The sequence below is a fragment of the Phyllobates terribilis genome, unplaced genomic scaffold (assembly GCF_046119375.1).
Source record: "Phyllobates terribilis strain yellow unplaced genomic scaffold, ASM4611937v1 Scaffold_99__1_contigs__length_5935540, whole genome shotgun sequence".
Lineage (NCBI taxonomy): Eukaryota > Metazoa > Chordata > Amphibia > Anura > Dendrobatidae > Phyllobates > Phyllobates terribilis.
In genome coordinates, this window is record NW_027362859.1 from 2,428,679 (window position 1) to 2,448,758 (window position 20,080).

The 20,080-nt window shown below is 44.3% G+C and overlaps 1 protein-coding gene across 1 annotated transcript; it reads left to right on the forward strand.

Annotated features, from left to right (window-relative positions):
* Positions 1 to 4,838: 4,838 nt before the first annotated feature.
* LOC141198698 (uncharacterized) lies at positions 4,839 to 16,644 on the forward strand. Its single transcript, XM_073663106.1, has 5 exons — positions 4,839 to 4,970; positions 8,331 to 8,480; positions 8,610 to 8,789; positions 8,873 to 8,996; positions 14,021 to 16,644. The coding sequence occupies exons 1-5, from the start codon at positions 4,866 to 4,868 to the stop codon at positions 15,016 to 15,018; spliced, it is 1,557 nt and encodes a 518-aa protein (XP_073519207.1). The 5' UTR covers positions 4,839 to 4,865; the 3' UTR covers positions 15,019 to 16,644.
* Positions 16,645 to 20,080: the final 3,436 nt, after the last annotated feature.

A 20,080-nucleotide genomic window follows, 5' to 3' on the forward strand; every position in this document is an offset into this window, starting at 1 on the left:
TGTTGAAGAGATGTGTCTGCTGCTAGAACTCTGTGTGGCATTGACCTGGTCTCTAATCTGAGTTGCTGTTAACCTGTGATTTCTGAGGCTGGTGACTCGGATAAACTTATCCTCAGAAGCAGAGGTGACTCTTGGTCTTCCTTTCCTGGGGCGGTCCTCATGTGAGCTAGTTTCTTTGTAGCGCTTGATGGTTTTTGCAACTGCACTTGGGGACACTTTCAAAGTTTGCCCAATTTTTCGGACTGACTGACCTTCATTTCTTAAAGTAATGATGGCCACTCGTTTTTCTTTACTTAGAATTTGTATTATGGCAAGAAAAAAGCAGCTAACAGTCTATTCAGTAGGACTATCAGCTGTGTATCCACCTGACTTCCGCACAACACAACTGATGGTCCCAGCCCCATTTATAAGGCAAGAAATCCCACTTATTAAACCTGACAGGGCACACCTGTGAAGTGAAAACCATTTCCGGTGACTACCTCTTGAAGCTCATCAAGAGAATGCCAAGAGTGTGCAAAGCAGTCATCAAAGCAAAAGGTGGCTACTTTGAAGAACCTAGAATATAAGACATATTTTCAGTTGCTTCACACTTTTTTGTTAAGTATATAATTCCACATGTGTTAATTCATAGTTTTGATGCCTTCAGTGTGAATGTACAATTTTCATAGTCATGAAAACACAGAAAAATCTTTAAATGAGAAGGCGTGTCCAAACTTTTGGTCTGTACTGTAGTCAAAAGGCATATTTTATGAGTTACTAGTTTTGTTCTAACATGGTAGAAGTTACTAATATACCAGAAAGTCGCCATATTGGGTTATGAAACTGTAAAAATAATCTCCAATGTATGTCCATGAGGCGAGATGGTATATAAGCAGAGGCAGACATGAATGGGCAGATGTCTCATACCTTGAGAATCTCCACCACGGACCATCTCATGCTGTATACTTAAGAACTTATGAATGTTGCTTTCTCTCTTATAACCTAATACCTCTTTTTCTGTGCTATGAACTATTTTTTCCTTATTTTTGTAACCACTTTTGAATAAACCTTAAACAAGATTTTGTTTTATCCACACAATTCAATATTGCTTTCCGTCCTATCCTCACTGTACTCTTACTCCAATGTAAGCGTTATATTTGTAACAGTGATGGAAAAGTATCATAGTCTTTAGTAAGTGGGCAGCTCCTCACACATCGTACACACGCGACTCTGCTCCATACACCTCAAACACATGGCTCCTCACACCTCATACACATGCGCCTCCGCTCCGCACACCTCGTACACACACGCCTCCGCTCCGTACACCTCGTACACACGTGGCTCTGCTCCGTACACCTCGTACACACGCGGCTCCGCTCCGTACACCTCGTACACACGCGGCTCCGCTCCGTACACCTCGTACACACGCGGCTCCGCTCCGTACACCTCGTACACACGCGGCTCCGCTCCGTACACCTCGTACACGCGCGACTCTGCTCCATACACCTCGTACACACACGCCTCCGCTCCGTACACCTCGTACACACGTGGCTCTGCTCAGTACACCTCATACACACGCGGCTCCGCTCCGTACACCTCGTACACACGGCTTCGCTCCACACACCTCGTACACACGCGGCTCCGCTCCACACACCTCGTACACACGCGGCTCCGCTCCGTACATCTCGTACACGTGGCTCCGCTCCGTACACCACGTACACACGCGGCTCTGCTCCGTACACCTCGTACAGACACTGCTCCCCTCCATACACCTCGTATATGCGCGGCTCCACTCCCTACACCTCGTAGACAAGAGGTTCCACTCCGTACACATGCGGCTCCGCTCCGTACACCTCGCACACGCGATGCTCCACTCCGTACACACGGCTCTGCTCCATACACCTCAACCACATGGCTCCTCACACCTCGTACACGCGCACCTCCGCTCCCTACACCTCGTACACACATGGCTACGCTCCGCACACACGTGGCTCTGCTCCGTACACCTCGTACACACGTGCCTCCGCTCCCTACACCTCTTACACACGTGCCTCCGCTCCGTACACCTCGTACACACGCGGCTCTGCTCCGTACACCTCGTACACACGCGGCTCTGCTCCGTACACCTCGTACACACGCGGCTCTGCTCCGTACACCTCGTACACACGCGGCTCTGCTCCGTACACCTCGTACACACGCGGCTCTTCTCCGTACACCTCTTACACACGCGGCTCTACTCCGTACACCTCGTACATGCGTGGCTCTGCTCCGTACACCTCGTACACACGGCTCTGCTCCGTACACCTCGTACACACACGGCTCCGCTACGTACGCCTCGTACACACGCGGCTCCGCTCCGTACACCTCGTACACACGCGGCTCTGCTTCGTACACACGCGGCTCCGCTCCGTACACCTCGTACACACGCGGCTCCGCTCCGTAAGCCTCGTACACAAGCGGCTCTGTTCCGTACACCTCGTACACATGGCTCCGCTCCGTACACCTCGTACACACGCGGCTTTGCTCCGTACACCTCGTACACGCGCGGCTCTGCTCCGTACACCTCGTACACGCGCGGCTCTGCTCCGTACACCTCGTATACGCGCGGCTCCGCTCCGTACACCTCGTACACGCGCGGCTCCGCTCCGTACACCTCGTACACGCGCGGCTCCGCTCCATACACCTCGTACACGCGCGGCTCCGCTCCGTACACCTCGTACACGCGTGGCTCCACTCCGTACACCTCGTACACGCGCGTCTCCGCTCCATACACCTCGTACACACTCGGCTCCGCTCCGTACACCTCGTACACACGCGGCTCCGCTCCGTACACCTCGTACACACGCGGCTCCGCTCCGTACACCTCGTACACACGCGGCTCCGCTCCGTACACCTCGTACACACGCGGCTCCGCTCCGTACACCTCATACAAACGCGGCTCCACTCCGTACACACGCGCCTCCGCTCCGTACACACGCGGCTCTGCTCCGTACACCTTGTACACGCGCGGCTCTGCTTCGTACACACGCGGCTCCGCTCCGTACACCTCATACACACGCGGCTCCGCTCCGTAAGCCTCGTACACACGCGGCTCCGTTCCGTACACCTCGTACACACGGCTCCGCTCCGTACACCTCGTACACACGCGGCTTTGCTCCGTACACCTCGTACACGCGCGGCTCTGCTCCATACACCTCGTACACGCGCGGCTCTGCTCCGTACACCTCGTACACACGCGGCTCTGCTCCGTACACACGCGGCTCCGCTTCGTACACCTCGTACACACGCGGCTCTGCTCCGTACACCTCGTACACACGCGGCTCTGCTCCGTACACACGCGGCTCTGCTCCGTACACCTCGTACACACGCGGCTCTGCTGCGTACACACGCGGCTCCGCTTCGTACACCTCGTACACGCGCGGCTCCGCTCCGTACACCTTGTACACACGCGGCTCTGCTCCGTACACCTTGTACACACGCGGCTCCGCTCCGTACACCTCGTACACACGCGGCTCCGCTCCGTACACCCCGTACACACACGGCTCCGCTCCGTACGCCTCGTACACACGCGGCTCCGCTCCGTACACCTCGTACACACGCGGCTCTGCTCCGTACACCTCGTACACACACGGCTCTGCTCCGTACACCTCGTACACACGCGGCTCCGCTCCGTACGCCTCGTACACACACGGCTCCGCTCCGTACGCCTCGTACACACACGGCTCCGCTCCGTACGCCTCGTACACACGCGGCTCCGCTCCGTACACCCCGTACACACACGGCTCCGCTCCGTACGCCTCGTACACACGCGGCTCCGCTCCGTACGCCTCGTACACACGCGGCTCTGCTCCGTACACCTCGTACACACGCGGCTCTGCTCCGTACACCTCGTACACACACGGCTCTGCTCCGTACACCTCGTACACACACGGCTCTGCTACATTCACACTGTAAACCCCTCCTGACCCCACACATAAACTTCAGCTCATCCAGCACCATGACAACCAGCACAGCAGAGTCCTGCATCCACTGAGGCCCCTGATCATGTGACCCCTGACTCCTCCCCTCCTGTGACCTCATCACAGCTCCTGTGCGCACAGAGCAGCCATATATGTGGTGGCGGCTCTGCAGGTGGAGGTATGTGGAGACCCCATTACTGGGCGCAGGGGGCATTAACCCCTTCAGCACGGAGACTCTTTTGGAGTCTTGTGTTGCCCCTTTATAAGAATCATAAGGTTTTTGTTCTGTTTCCTGTAATAGATACATACGACCCAACTATGGAGACAGGAAGGGAGGAAACATATTGTTCTCATAGTACAGGACCCCTTTACTGCCCCACAGTGTAATGCCCCCATTATGCCCCTTATGCAGTATGTATGATGCCCCCACACAGTGTAATGCCCCCATTATACCCCTTATGCAGGATGTATGATGCCCCCACACAGTGTAATGCCCCCATTATACCCCTTATGCAGGATGTATGATGCCCCCACACAGTGTAATGCCCACATTATGCCCCTTATGCAGTGTGTATGATGCCCCCCCCCCCCCCCCCCCACAGTATAATGTTCCCCCAGTACCCCCTAAGGTCCTGCTGTTGGAATAATCCCTCTAGGAAATGGTTTTCCCTTTGCCTGCTCCCCTACATGTATACCCTCGAGCATGTATACGGGCATGTAGGGGAGCCGGCCTTACTAGATATCGAGGCTTTGTACAGTAATATATCGCATGAGGATGGTATCAGAGGAGTAAGACGTTTCTTGAAATCGAGGTCAATAGAGTGTAGCAGACATAATGACTTCATGGAGGATCTTCTAAAATTCACTCTTACTCATAACTTCTTTCTTTTTGACAGGAAGTACTTCCACCAGCTCAGGGGTACTGTGATGGGGCGCCTCTGTGCCCCCTCTTATGCTAACCTGTTCCTGGGATGGTGGGAGGAAACCACAATACTCAGGGATGATCATAAGTGGTGGCAACCATATATTGGGGTATGGTATAGATATATTCACAAAATTTTTCTAATCTGGTCAGGGACGAGTGAAAAGTTTATTGAATTTGTTAGGGAACTCAACATCAATAGAGTGGGCCTTAGATTTATATCAGAGGTTAAATATTACCAGTTGCCTTTCCTGAATGTACCAGTCAAGAAAGTATGGGATAAGACCATAGGTACACTCATCTATCATAAACCTACAAGCACTAATAAACAATTGAAGTGGTATAGTCACCACCCCATCCTCCTTAAAAAAAAGCAATATCAAAGGGACAATTTTTACTGTTGAGAAGAGACTGCTCTAATGTCACAGATATTAATATACAGGCAATAGACATGAACACCAGATTCAAGGAAAAAGGTACCCACAGTACATTTTGGATTCCGCACGATTGTTTGCAGAAAATCGTGAGAGATAGACACTCCTCCATACCTAACCAAGAGAGCAAGAAAAAGATGGGATAACACGAGTAATAGGAACCTACGAGAATCAGAGTGACCATATCTTTAATATCCTCAGAAAACCCTGGCCGACCTGGACCTGAGGGTGCTGTGGGATCTACTCCCACAATAAGTTTCAGAAAGAGTTGGTCAATTAGGGACCGTTTAGTGCATATTTTCTATAAAAACCTGCACCCAAGTGGACTTGGCTGGATAGAAGAATCTGGAGAAAGTTGTATATATAATTGGATGAGACCATGTAAATCTTTCTCGAGTTCCTCTACAGGTAAAATCTTTTTCCAGAGGGATTATTCCAACTGTAACACCTCAGGACTTTTATATATGGCCACATGCACCTGTCCTAGATTATGTATGCATGACCAAGAGGGAGTATAGGAGGAGGGTAGGGGGCATTTGGGCGACATATGCCATGTTCGGAACACCCCATTAGTGAGACACATGAACAATGTACATTGAGGTGAAACCGGAGACATCTCCTTTTGTATCATTGAGGTGGTTAAACCCAATGTGAGAGGAGGTGATCTCAATACATGTATAGTCAAAAAGGAAAGCGAGTGGATTTCCAGACTGGATTCACGAGCCCCTAAGGGACTGAATGAGCAAATTTCCTATGCCTGTTTTGTATGAATACAGCCCCATTCTGGATTACATTTTTGGATTTTATACTCTACCCATTTCTACTCAGTTCCCTGTGAATGAGGTTCACATATTGTTTTACTTCATCGAGAGATCTGAGCTTCTATATCAGAATTATTTCTTATCAGTTATATCCCACTTATACTGTTTAGTAACTAACAAGTGCGGTGTTCCTTGTGTATCTCTAATTATGCAATGAGGGTCAAATATGACCATTTAGGAATATACTGTGGGCCACCATCCCATATTTTCTGTCGTGATAAAGTAGATCTAAATGCCTATTGCATGATGGGAGGATGTGCAATACTTGTTTTTAGTCTCACATGACGCTGATCTCAGAGATAGGATTTTTCTGTTGATGGAATGCAATCCAATATCATATGCGCTCCGGTGTGGAGCACAGACATCTAGGCATGCGCAATCGCGGACAATGATCCTAGATGCACGCTGGTGTGGAATTATAACTACGGCCATTCTCCTGTGTATGTTTGTCTTCAGACCAAGCCAGGACACTAGATGCTACCCCAGCTTGTTTCCTAGAGAAACACTCCGGGTTACATCACAGAGACTAGCCATCTCTGTGACACATACCTCCCTTTGACTATGCGACCATTAGCCACCTTACAGTACCTTGATACGTATCTGGTTTTATGATTACCCCACGGCTGATTAAAGGGAATCTGTCACCCCCTGGGACTTATCTGACCTCTACTATGGGCATACAGGTGATAGCAATGTGAATCTATACATCTATGCCTCATATTAGAGTTTTTTTTGCTGTGAAATGGCTTTTTATTCAGTGAAGATTCCAATGCTTGCTGGCCGAGGGACGGGAAGAAATCCCCGCCTACTGTGTTAATTAAAATATTTCCCACCTCCCCTGCACATCACAGTGCCCTGTGACGTGCAGTCACCATGTCCAGATCCCGCGACTGCGTGCTTTTTACGTTAGTAGTGAACTTGTACTGTGTACTATGCAGTTATAGTACTGCAGGGATCTTGAGCCCAGGCGCCGGGAAGTCACCATGACTCGCCAGCGCCTGTGCACAAGATCCCTGCAGCACTATGATTGCCTAGTACAGCCTTCCGTAAAAAGTGAAGTGCGCGGGACCTGGACATGGTGACTACACGTCAAAGGGCATTTCTTCCCGTCCACCGACCCGCAAGAATCGGAATCTTCACTGAATAAAAAGCCTTTTCACAGCAAACAGACCTCTAATATGAGGTATACAGGTAAGTATAGATTTACATTTCTATCACCTGTATGCCCATATTAGAGGTCAGATAAGTCCCAGGGGGTGACAGATTCCCTTTCATCAGCCGTGGGGTAGACGGTGGAGTGGATTCCCTTTAATAAATACTCAGCCCCATTCTTGGTGCAGGTACTAATGAATCCAGGACCTATGAGATTTTTACCAAATGATAGTTAGGGGTGTATCATCCATAGCGTCGGCCCACACGGCCTCTATGGTGCCCGTGAAAAAACACAGATTTTGAACTTGGTTTAAATTGGTATCCATGCAGCACATAAATACATGTTTACTATGGCCATAAATCAGAAAAAATCTATAAAGAAAAATGATCATAAATCCTGCTGTAAATAAATAAATAAAAAGCAAAAGTGCATTTAAATAAAATAGGGTTCTTATCAACACTGTTTTTGATCAAAAAATAGCATGAAAGCTATCTCACCATGGCAAGGTGCACCCATTCGAGATAGTTCTACTCTGTATAATATTAAAAACCTTGCCATGTGTGAAAGCCTCAAACTTCTGTGTGTGAATCAGACATGAGATCTAACGTGATAGAAGATTACAGTCCGGGGAAGACGGGAAACATTCATATAGACGGCCAGTGGAGATGTAGTCAGTGAAGCACTCTGGCTAAATATGTTTCTTGAGCCTTAGTAGAAGATGAAGATGTCGTCCTATTCATGAAGTAATTATTTCTCATGTCACGTGTAATGAATATCTGCTGCAGTATTGCTAATGCCGATTGCAGTGTTTTTAAATGAGACGAGAATTAGCTTTATGGAAGATGAGTCTTTGAGAAACGAGTTCAGCTACAGACTCCAAGAAAGAAACTGCTTGTTGTCTGTGGCCAAAAATATATAGATTTTATTACTAGATGTAAAGCAGAAAACTAAATACTGTAAAATAATAAATCTCCTCATATGTTTCCCCTTATTATCTCCAGTAATTGTATTATTACACAGGATTTTTATGATGTTACATTTGCTCATCATCTTCTCATTCAGGTCCCTACAATATCAGATCCTCTCAGTGAAGATCTTCTATTTAAGAGAATTTTCCTTATGGACCCATCAAAGATGGATATGGACAGAGACAAAATGGCGGAGAGGATATTGCACCTCACCCTAGAGATCCTCTTCCAGCTTACTGGAGAGGTGAGAGATTCTGATGACGTCATATTACATCATTCTTATCTATGGGAGTAACAGATGGACAGAACTGGAGAGGTGAGGACCCTGGAAATGTCTGTAGTGAGATTTAATAATTTGTCTCTCCATAACCAGGATTACACAGTAGTGAAGAAGATCTCTAGTGAGCACTGTCAGGCCCCTGTATCTGAGGGATGGGAAAGACCCCTGAGCCCAATCACCGGGGCTCCATCTCACCCCCTGATACATGAGGACATCAATGACCAGAAGATCCTAGAACTCACCTACAAGACGATTGAGCTGCTGACTGGAGAGGTGACACTGCTGGGAATGCTGGGACATTATACGGTAACGCTATGAAAGGATCAAGGAGATGACTGTATCATTGTATGTGTCAGGTTCCTATAAGATGTCAGGATGTCTCTGTCTATTTCTCCATGGAGGAGTGGGAGTATTTAGAAGGACATAAAGATTTGTACAAAGACATCATGATGGAGGTTCCCCAGCCCCTCACATCTCCAGGTAATAGACAGGACTGAATACACACGGCCTATAATTATCTGTATGTATGTTATTCTGCGAGTATTTGTGTACTCGCTTCGCTATATTCGGATGTCCCGCCCTGCAGTTTTGGCACCTCCTTTGCAGCCACTAAACATGCTGGGCTTCTTAATCAATCACATTAATGCCACAGATATCTTGGTTGTGGCATTACTGTGATTGGCTGGCTGCCCAGCGTCATGGGGTCTATTTAAGCCCTGCCGCTGCCATTTTGTGCACATTGCATCTGGAGCCTGCATTGTAATAGCCTAGGGAGAGATCGCTGAGCTGCTAGGGAGAGTGCTTAGACCTCTTGATAAAACAAAAGCCTTTTTAAGGGCTACCTGCAGTGTATAATAGTTCTGTGTTTAAAGGAGCCGCTCACTAGCTCCATAATACCACCAAAAAATAGCTCTTTTCAGAGCTGAAGACACACAACAGTCCACTTAAAAAGGTGTTTGGTGCCCTACGCAAAGCAGTAGTCCAAACATTTCCTACTGCCTGCTACAAAAGAAGCACGCACCAGCCCATTGTAACCGCTATTTTGGGGTGTCAGCCTGCCTTCTGTCCATATTAGTCCACTTTAAAAATCATTGAGTGTCCTACACAAAGCAGTAGTCCATACATTTCCTACTGCCTCCTAAAAGCATGCACCAGGCCATTTTAACCACTATTTGGGAAGCCACCATCCCAAATGTCTCCAATCACAAATAGTAGTTAGGCTGGAGTAGGAATACTGTCCTGGTTTGTCCACTGCACAATCTGCATAGGGTTTGTAAAATTTAGTCCTATGGGCTGAATCATGGTTGACTCACTATTTGGCTGTGACAGCTAGCTTGCCTTGTGCCATCAACATCTGAAAATCTGTCAACAAAACCCAAAATGCCAAAAAAAGCCTGTTGTTCAGGGACGTGGACGTGGTGTTGTCAGTGGTGCGTGAGAAGGCACTCAATCTGTGTCAGGTCAGAAGAAGCTTGATACATCCATTATGTTCCTGGAAAAAGTTCCCGGTCTGGAACGTAAACGTGTGCTGAAGCCAGAAGAGCTAGAGCAGATTCTGCCTTGGATAGCAGACAAGGCCTCTATGCATTTGTCAAGAAGCACCAAAACTTCCACGACCACACAGTCTACTGTGGATACACGATGGCTGGCCCTTCCAATCCTGAAGCTGGTTCTCCTTCCTCCAACCATTATCAGTCACAGGAGACATATGACCTCAAGCTTGGCCACTCCGAGGACCTGTTTGGTACGTATCCTTTGGTTGGCTCTGGCCTATCACCATGCAGCATTGAAGAGGGACAAGAGGAGGTGGCGTGCGTTGATGCTCAAGTATTTGAGGACCTACGACCAGAAGAAAGCCACTTGGAGGAACGTAATTTACTGTCTCCAGTGGTGGAGGCTGATGATGATGAGACACAGTTGCCATAAGGTCAGCCTACAATATCAACTGGGAAGGAGGATGAGATTGAAGACGAGGCGATCGATGATGAGTCCACTGATCCGACCTGGACTGTTGGCACGCATAGCCATGACAGCAACTGTAGGCTGACCTGAGGGTCGTAGTCCGCACTGCTACCTTCTAGTACTCCATGTCTCTTGGCCATTTTCACTGTAGTCTCTGCCCTTAAATTAGTTACATAATAGTGAGGGCCCTACAATATGAATAAGTGAGGGCACTCTCAGATGTACACAACAGGCACCTCCAAAATTTCTAGAGGAGGGCACTTCAAAATGTATGTTACAGGGCCACACGAGGGCTCTCACAAAACTCAGCTTTCCTGCTTACTGCAGACCCTCTGAACATTTGAATTTAGGGCTGCAGTATCACATGGTGGTGGAGTAGGAGGAAGAGGGTCAACCCAACGCTACAATGGGCACATTGTAAACTGCTATGGAATATGTATTCCACTATCTGAGTGTCAATGATGGAGGGACCGCCCAAATGTCTAAGTAACAGCTGTCCCTCCAAAACGCATGTTACAGAGCCACCTGAGGCCTCTCAAAAGATCTACATACCTACTAGTACGTTCTAGCTGTGCTTGTAAAGTGCTGGGGAATAGCGAACTGAAAAATGATGTATGACAGAGGGACCTACAAAATGTATAAGTCAGGGCCCTCCAAATTGTAAAAGGCGAAAAAAAGCCACATTATGTGTGAACAAACGCTAAAAGGGACATTTTTTGGTTTCTCTGGTTTATTTAGCCCTATATACAAGTGATTGTGCAGGAAAAACTGTTTCTTAACCTTTTTGGCCTGTTAAATGTAATTTAGATTAGGTTTGGTAGTTGTTCTTGTGTGTCTGTAAAAGTGGCGTAACATTGCTACAAACTTCCCAGAAACCATATGTGAGTCAGAAATGCATGCAGGCACATTCTCCAGGCTCTTCCCATTCTGTTTCATCACTTTCCCGTCCATTTCAGCCTTTTCCTCAAGCCCCTCAGGCACTATCTTTATGTGGGTTTGTTGCACCCTGGTAGTGCATTTAGTTATGAAGATCTGGGCAGGTAAACACTGCTGCCCTATTTTGCTGTGTTTTAGTTTCCGGCAATATGCTTCCAGCTTTAGCAGGGTGTGGTGCTTTCCAGTTGGCTGAAGCAGGGAGCAGATTACTCCAGCTGGACAGCACACACACCCATACTGGCAGACTGGATGGTATTTCAGGTCCCAGCAATCCTAATCTTAGTGGCTGGACAGAAGCTGTACCGCCCAGAGCTTCTGGTTCTGACGTATCCTCCATCACCAGCGCCACCTGCAGGATGAATAAGGCGGCTCCTGGTGACAGAAGCAGACGTCGCAGGAGCAGATTCCGGAGCAGATGGGACACACCATTTGCAGAAGCCCAAATGTGACCAAATTGCAGAAAACCAGAGCAGTAGAAATCCCCATAAAGTGGCTCCATTTTGGAAATTATAACCCTCAGTGAAATAATCTATAGGACTATTTTGACTCCACAGGCACTTTCCAGAAATTAGCACGTAGTGGATGTTGGAGAGTGAAAATTACAAATATATAATTTCATTACCCAACACATAGTGCCCAGATTGTTCTCCAGGAGACACACACCGTAAATTAAGTGGGTTCTTCTCACTATAGTAATGTCAAATACATGGATGCTAAATGTGGCTTGGGCACACTGCAAGGCTCAGAAGTGAGGGGGAGATTTGACTTTGGGGGAGCAGATATTATTGGATTGGTTTATGGAAGCCATGTTGCTTTTCAAAAGTCTTTGAGCCACTAATGTGGAAACCTCTGGTTTTCTATTGACAGATGGACTGATTGACAGTCCCTGACTGGGGACTTATTTTTTGTGAGATGAGTAGAAGTTTTTATTGGTATTATTTCACCTACGTAACATTGTTTGGTGGCTTTTTATTCCATATTTGGGAGACAGAATTAACAAACAGTTGAACACTACGATCTACTGGTTCATCTTAAGACGTTTTCTATTAGACTATGAACTGTTATTGTCCTGGTGAATAATGACGGCTAACATAGAGCAAAATTAAAAAAAAATCACAGAAAATGATACAGCTTTACCAACACCAAATCATATAACAAATGCACTAGCAGGATGCAGCAGACCCCCATGATAAAGGTGGGGGCAGCGCAGGTGCAAAATACTGATGGAGCAACCACTCACAAACCTACCAAATTCATGGAGAGGATGGTTGCCTAGTACTAAAGATGCCCACAGATGAAGCTCGCATAGGACGCCAGTCACACAGGCAGGTTTGATGCACAGTGGCTGACTTAGCCTAAAATGGGGGCACTAATACTTTCTCTACTCTTCTGGTCAGGACTCATAGTAGCTCCAACGGTCTACCATAAATAAGTGCAACTCTAGTTTAGTGTTGGAGCCCACCCCCTCCCCCAAACATACATTCTTGTTGGGGATGTAACGTGTTTTTTTATTCTGTCTTTTTTTTTTTACAGGTTAATTCTGTATGATAGTTTGATTGTGGTGGGATTGGCCTGCCTCACTTAACTCTGTAATTCTTGGTAGTCTTTCAAAAATGGTCTCCATTGTCTCTTCCAAATGCCCGAGTTCTAAATTTAAGACACCTCAGCTCTGCACTATTATAAAAAGTTGTCATTAAATGTATATTTCTTCTTGAGACTCATTTGACAGAAAATATTGGCCCTTACTATATTTTAAATTGCCAGGAGCTACCAAGAAGCATACTTTAATTATCCCAGAGAGTATTCACCACTAGTTACTCTTTTTTTTATCATTTCATTAGATTTGTTATTGTCTATAGTCAAAGTTTTGCCCATCATCCTTTAACCCCTCTACATGGATCTGTACTTACACATAGACCCCTAGGCTTGGACTTGGTGTTGCCTGCTGTTCTGTGGTGTGAGATGACAAGAAGAATAGTCAGGTGGCCTGATCAGAACCAGGAGGGCAGAGAAAATACAAAATCAGAAGACACAATAGTAGTCAGTAAACGGGCCGGGATCACAAGAAGAAACTAAGAAATAAATACACAACACGGGAGCTGAACACAGAGGACTTAACCAGAGGAGAACAAGGCTGTATCAGGCAGCTTCCGGCAATATGCATGAGCTTTAGCAGGGTGTGGTGCTTTCCATTTGAGTTAAGTAGGGAGCAGATTTGACTTTGGAAGAGCGGATTTTGCTGGATTGGTTGTATTGGAAGCCATGTTGCTTTTCAAGCGCCTTTGAGGCACTAATGATGTGGAAATTTCTGTTTTTCCATTGACAGATGATGGACCTGAGTGGGGGCTTGTTTTTTATGTGATGAGTAGAAATTTTTATTGATATCATTTTTGCATAATTCATATTTAGGAGGCAGAATGAACAAACAGTTGAACACCGCGCTCTCCTGGTTCATCCTATGAGGTTTTCTATTAGACTGTGAAATGTCATTCACTGTCATTCTGTCAATAACTTGCCATTTCTACAGACAGTTTAAGTAGAAATGTTCAAAAATATAAATTTTAAGATTATTTTATTCAAATATAATATTTTTTTATTCTTGGCAGATGACTGTACCAGATCAGAGGGACAGCTGACATCTTCAATTTTCAAATCAGATGAGCTTGAGATCCCACAGGATACAATTGAAGGGAATGCCATTACTCCAGATATACCATCATCCCTTTACAGCAAAGATGTGTCATCTGATCCTTTGAAAGAGGTCCTATCTTCTGATTCATTACCGACTACTAAGGAAAATCAAAGTCACAAAATAAGCATTAAAGAACTAATGGCTCCTAAAGCTAAGAAGCCATTTTCACGGTCAGAATATGGAAATAGTTTTCCCCTAAAAAAGTTTTTTCTTAAGCATCAAAAAATTTACACAGCAAAGAATAATTTTTCTTATTCCAAGTGTATGAAATGTTTTAACAAGAAATCAAGTCTTCTTAGTCACCAGAGAACTCACACAGGGGAGAAGCCTTTTTCCTGTTCAGAATGTGGGAAATGTTTTAGCCAGAAATCAGCTCTTGTTACACATCAGAGAACTCACAAAGGGAGGATGCCTTTTTCATGTTCAGAATGTGGGAACTGTTTTAACCGGAAATTAGATCTTGTTACACATCAGAGAACTCACACAGGGGAGAAGCCTTTTTCCTGTTCAGAATGTGGGAAATGTTTTAGCCAGAAATCAGCTCTTGTTAAGCACCAGAGAACTCACACAGGAGAGAAACCTTTTTCATGTTCAGAATGTGGGAAATGTTTTACACAGAAATCAAATCTTGACAAACATCAGACAATTCACACAGGGGAGAAGCCTTTTTCATGTTCAGAATGTGGGAAAGGTTTTAACCAGAAATCTGTACTTGTTAGACATCAGATAACTCATACAGGGGAGAAGCCTTTTTCATGTTCAGAATGTGGGAGATGTTTTAGCAGGAAAGCTTCTCTTGATAACCACCAGAGAACCCACACAGTGGAGAAGCCTTTTTCATGTTCAGAATGTGGGAAATGTTTTGTGAAGAGAGCATCTCTTCTTAGTCACCAGAGCAGTCACACAGGGTAGTAGCCTTTTTTATATTCTTTATGTGGGAAAGTTTTCCTTGAAAATCAACTCTTAATAAACTTTAGAGAAATCACACAGGGGAGAAGCCTTTTTATGTTCAGAATGTTGGAAATGTTTTAACCGAAAATTGTATCTTCATAAAGGAGTTGTCCACTAGTAGGACAACCCCTTGCCATTCCTCATGTTTGGCCTAGTTAAAATAAAAACACTCATACTCTGCTCCTGTGCCAGCGCCGTTCCAGCGGTGTCAGGACTCACGTTCCCCGGGGTTGTTACATCACATGAGCCCTGCTCTCAGTCATGCCAACTTCACTGTCCCCGCCTTCGGACGTACTGAACATCAACATGAAGCCAGTGCTGCGGCTGCTCTCAGATTTCCTTGTGATGTTCTATTTTTCTGAAGGTGGGGACAGTGATTCCAGTGCTTATTGGGCTCACATGACGTAACAACCTCACATGTGCCCCAGGACCGCACATGCCGACACCACTGGAACGGCGCCAGCATCGGAGGTATGTATAAGTGTTAGGTTTGTTTTTTTTTAACCAAAAACATTTTTATATTTTTATTTAACACAAAAACAAATCTTACAGAGTGTTTGATACAGAAAATATAACATATAATAAAACATCACATTTCCAGGATTTCAAAAAACTCTCCCAACCAGAACCCCCCCCCCCACACTTTTTCCCTTACCCATCTGATTTTGCATAAGCCTATCATCTTGGCTATAGAATTTTGGCTATTGCCAATTGTATAGGAGGCGAATCTCTAACCTCCGACACATACTCAAATGTAAAATATTAATCTTTAATGATAAAAAAATATACATAAGCTTTAACCCTAGAACGCATACCTGGGGCCTCGCATGCCCGCCCTGTTAATTGTTTTCTATTTTCTGCAAGATTACTTTAGTTAGAATTTTGAAACTCTAGGTATTCCTCAGGTATATAGTTGTTTGTCATTTTTGTTTGAGTTATTCCATGTTATTTGCACACGGGCCTAAAAGGCCCCAGGTATATGAAAGTGTAGATTTTTATGGTCATGCCTTCTAGGGTTAACATGCTTAGGCTCTAACCATGCTTAGATTCAAATACTTTAGAGAAAGATTGGAGTTATTCTAAGAACTTTGGTAGAGACACCTGCTATCTGTTTGTCAATTCTGTAGGACTTTTGCCTCAACTGTCAATATGGGTTATTTGGGGATAACTAATGATCATTTAAAGGTCACTAGCCGTATGTTTAAAATATACCAACATGAGGTGATGTGCACGTAGTCAGAATACATACCTCACTATTTACTAGTTTTGTTCTAATATGGTAGAAGCTACTTATATATCAGCAAGTCGCCATATTGGGTTATGAAACTGTAAAAATAATCTTCAATGTATGCCTATGAGGCAAGATGGTATATAAGCAGAGGCAGAGATGAATGGGGCAGATATCTCATAACCTTGAGAATCTCCATCACGGACCATCTCGTGCTTCTAAGACTGGATATGTAAGAACCTATAATTGTTTCCTTTCTCTCTTCTAACCTGACACTTCTTTTTGTGTGCTGTGAACTATTTTTCTTCATTTTTGTAACCACTTTTGAATGAACATTAAATAAGCTTTTGTTTTATTCACACTATTTAAGATTGCTTTTCTTTCAACCTTCATCATGCCCTTACCTGAAGTGGGAAGTGTTAATTTTTCTAACATTAATGGTGAGCCTTAGCCAGTTCTGATTTTTTATACTGTTTTTTTTTCTGTGAAATCCTTCACCTTCTGCAAGGGGAGGAGAGTTTTTGGTAAACACCTGTTGTCCAAGTCTCAGGAATTCCACATAGTCACAAGGATCAGATGGAATCTACAGTATGGTGAGGAGTGTGTCTCCAACCATACAACCATAAAGTCTGTACGTGGAGGTCTGCGGAACACAGTAGAGCCACAAAGGACCATCCATTGACGGTTGGATCAATCCAGGAGAGGAAAAGCCATTCTGTAGGTGAGAAATGGATTTTATTCATGACTATTCTAAGAAAAGTGACATACATTTTTAAGTTTGTTCATAGCCAAACAGATGCACAATTATGGTCTAATTTGTATAGCCAATGTGAAGCAGAGAATCTTAGAATTTATAAAAGTTTTTTTTCTGTAAAAAAGTTACACAGAAAACTTCAAAATGTGATGCATATGGTCCGTGTGTACAATAATTTGGTCTTTGAAAAAACTGACACACAGAAAGCATGGATTATCACACAGGACATCAGTCATACTGACAAACAGGTGGACACACAGGAGACCAGTTATACTGAGACATCAGCTCTTAATAAACTTTAAAGAAGTCACACAGGGGAGAAGCCTTTTTATGTTCAGAATGTTGGAAATGTTAGACACAAGACGCTGACGGGGATTACTTTGATTGTCTAAATTGTTTGATTTTGGCAGAACATATTGAACAATTGGAGGATCAAATTGATACTCGGACAGAGTTATTGTCCAAATTACACCAAGACATAAAAAAGGTGTTTCTGTTAATACAAGATCCAATAGTAAGAGTGAAGATAGTACCTCCACATCATTGGTACCAGACACACAAAGTCCAAAATGTTTCAGGAGAAGCTTTACAGGCAGATGATTTACAAAGGAAAAAAAATACATCACAGAGCAGCACGAATCAATCTTAAAATACACAATCAATTAATGAAAATTCTAAAAGACATTCCAAATTATAATGATAAGATGGATGCTTTTTATAATGCAGACATTTTTTAATCTAATACAGATAAATTTGATCTTAATAACGAACAAAAAAACAAGACATTCAGAGTATTGTTACCCTACCATATGGCAAAAAGATTACAGACCACATCCAGATTGAATGATGATAAAGAGTTGACAAATAGTACAAAAAAGACAGACTAGGCAATTGATATTGTTTTCCACAGGAGACTCGCCCTCTCTTGACATTTTGAGTCAATTGAGTGCGAGTATTCGTGATGACCCATTTGCTTTCTTGGTCAAATTTGAACAGGCCTATAGAACGGTGATGGATATTAGGCCTAATGAGGAACGAGCATCCATCAAATTATATGTAAAAAAGTTCAAGTACTTAGATCAAGTACAAGATGAAGCATTTTTGAGGATGGTTCCAGATTCTATTCAGATGGGCACTATTATACAGGATATGCCATTTTTTATCCCAAAAGAGGACAGGTTGTAAAGCACAAATTACCGAGTCATTTTTCAGGTCAGAGGGCAGAGCTAGAAGCAGTAAGAATGGTGCTACAGCTGAGTGAAGCTGGTAATCTGTGTCCCATTGTAATCTACAGTCATAGCTACTATGTTGTGAGATCACTGACAGATAACCTGCCAGTTTGGGGGAAAAAGAGGCTGTAGATTCTTCTAACAAAACTCTTGTACATAGTGACACACTGAAAACAATTTTTGACATAGCTTCAAAAAATCCTAATGGTTTTGCTATCGTCAAAGTTCCTGCTCATAAAAAATCTGATGATGATGATCTGTTGGAAATGCAACCGCAGATACATTAGCCAAAGAGGCAGCCCTGACAGGAGAAGTGTTTGAGCCTGAACCTCTTGAGGTTTCAGCAGTTCAAAGAACAGACACGCATATCCCTTCTTTTGCTTAAGAACAAGAAAAAGATACAACTCTTGTTGCTTCCCGGGTTGATACAAAACCTCCCTTTGCTTGTGAAAACAAGGTTTTGTGCCATGACTTAAACGGGGACTTACGTCCTGTTGTACCAAAACATCTACAGGATACGTTCACAAGATATAATCATGAAAGCTTGGGTCATTTGGGCCAACAGAAATTGTTAGGCATTCTCAAAGAGAAATTTTACTGGGAAAAGATGGAAGAGACTGTACAAAGTATTGTTCAATCATGTCTCATTTGTGCCCAAATGAATCCAAGACCAAAAGGACAGAAACCGCCACTACTCCAAACCCCACCTGCAGATGGTCCATGGTCTACGTTGCAAATCGATTATGTTGGTCCATTACCATCAGGTAAAAGTGGTCTCAGGTATGCATTGGTTGTAGTAGATGTTTTTTTCCAAATGGGTTGAAATTTAACCTGTCAGGAAAGATGATGCTTTGTCTACAGCTAGAGCATTAGTTAATCGTGTCTTTTGTACTTGGGGGATCCCAAGAATGATTACCTCTGATCGAGCAAGTCACTTCACAGGAAAAATCATGCGAGCAGTTTGTGCTATTCTAGGGGTACAACAACAGTTTCATGTACCTTACCATCGACAGTATGCTGGTATTATGGAAAGGATGAATAGAACAATAAAATCCAGAATTGCCAAAATGTTATTGGACAAAAGTAATACTTGGGTGGATGCAGTACCTTTTGTACTGTTGAGTGTTAGCGGAACAATTTCCTCCACAACTCAGTTTACTGCTTTTGAACTAATGACAGGAAGAAAAAATGCCATTGATTTTCCCACATGAACCATTTTTGTCCACACCTCAAAAAGATGCTGTTGCAAGGTCCAAATGGTTGCATTTGTTGCAGGAAAACTTGAAAACCATTCTTCCACATGCTGCATCAAGAATGCAGAGGATGGAGCCACCATATGAATCCAAATTCAAAAGAGGGGCTTTAGTCATGATTAAAACTTTCAGGAAGAGTGGACCTTGGGATAGTAAGTGGGAAGGTGCCTTTGAAATAATCAACACCATTGGACGAGTTATGATCCTAGTGCAACCAGCATCCAACGTGGTTAAAAATACCCGCAGACAACAAAAATTGTGGGTACATGTTGATCAATGCAAATTGTATATTGCAAAATAATGGTACTGCATTTCTTTCAGGAAGAAATGGATTCCAATAAGAGCTGGAATACGGAATACCATGTCCTTGATGGAAGGGATTCAACACCAATCTTTCAAGAAAAGAAAAAGTTTCCCAGGAAAAGCTATTATCTGATGGGAACCACATTTCTGCTACTTTGTACTATTTCAATTGTGATCTACGCAGAAGACATTTTATATCATGGAACAAAATACTAGTGAAGTGAATGGACATATCAAAAGAACTTTACATTCACGG

Coding starts and splice junctions, on each gene's coding strand:
- LOC141198698 (XM_073663106.1), top strand. CDS start 4,866: ATGGGGCGCCTCTGTGCCCCCTCTTATGCTAACCTGTTCCTGGGATGG. Junction 4,971..8,330: donor GGTGGCAACCATATATTGGG/GTATGGTATAGA, acceptor CTTCTCATTCAG/GTCCCTACAATATCAGATCC. Junction 8,481..8,609: donor TCTTCCAGCTTACTGGAGAG/GTGAGAGATTCT, acceptor CTCCATAACCAG/GATTACACAGTAGTGAAGAA.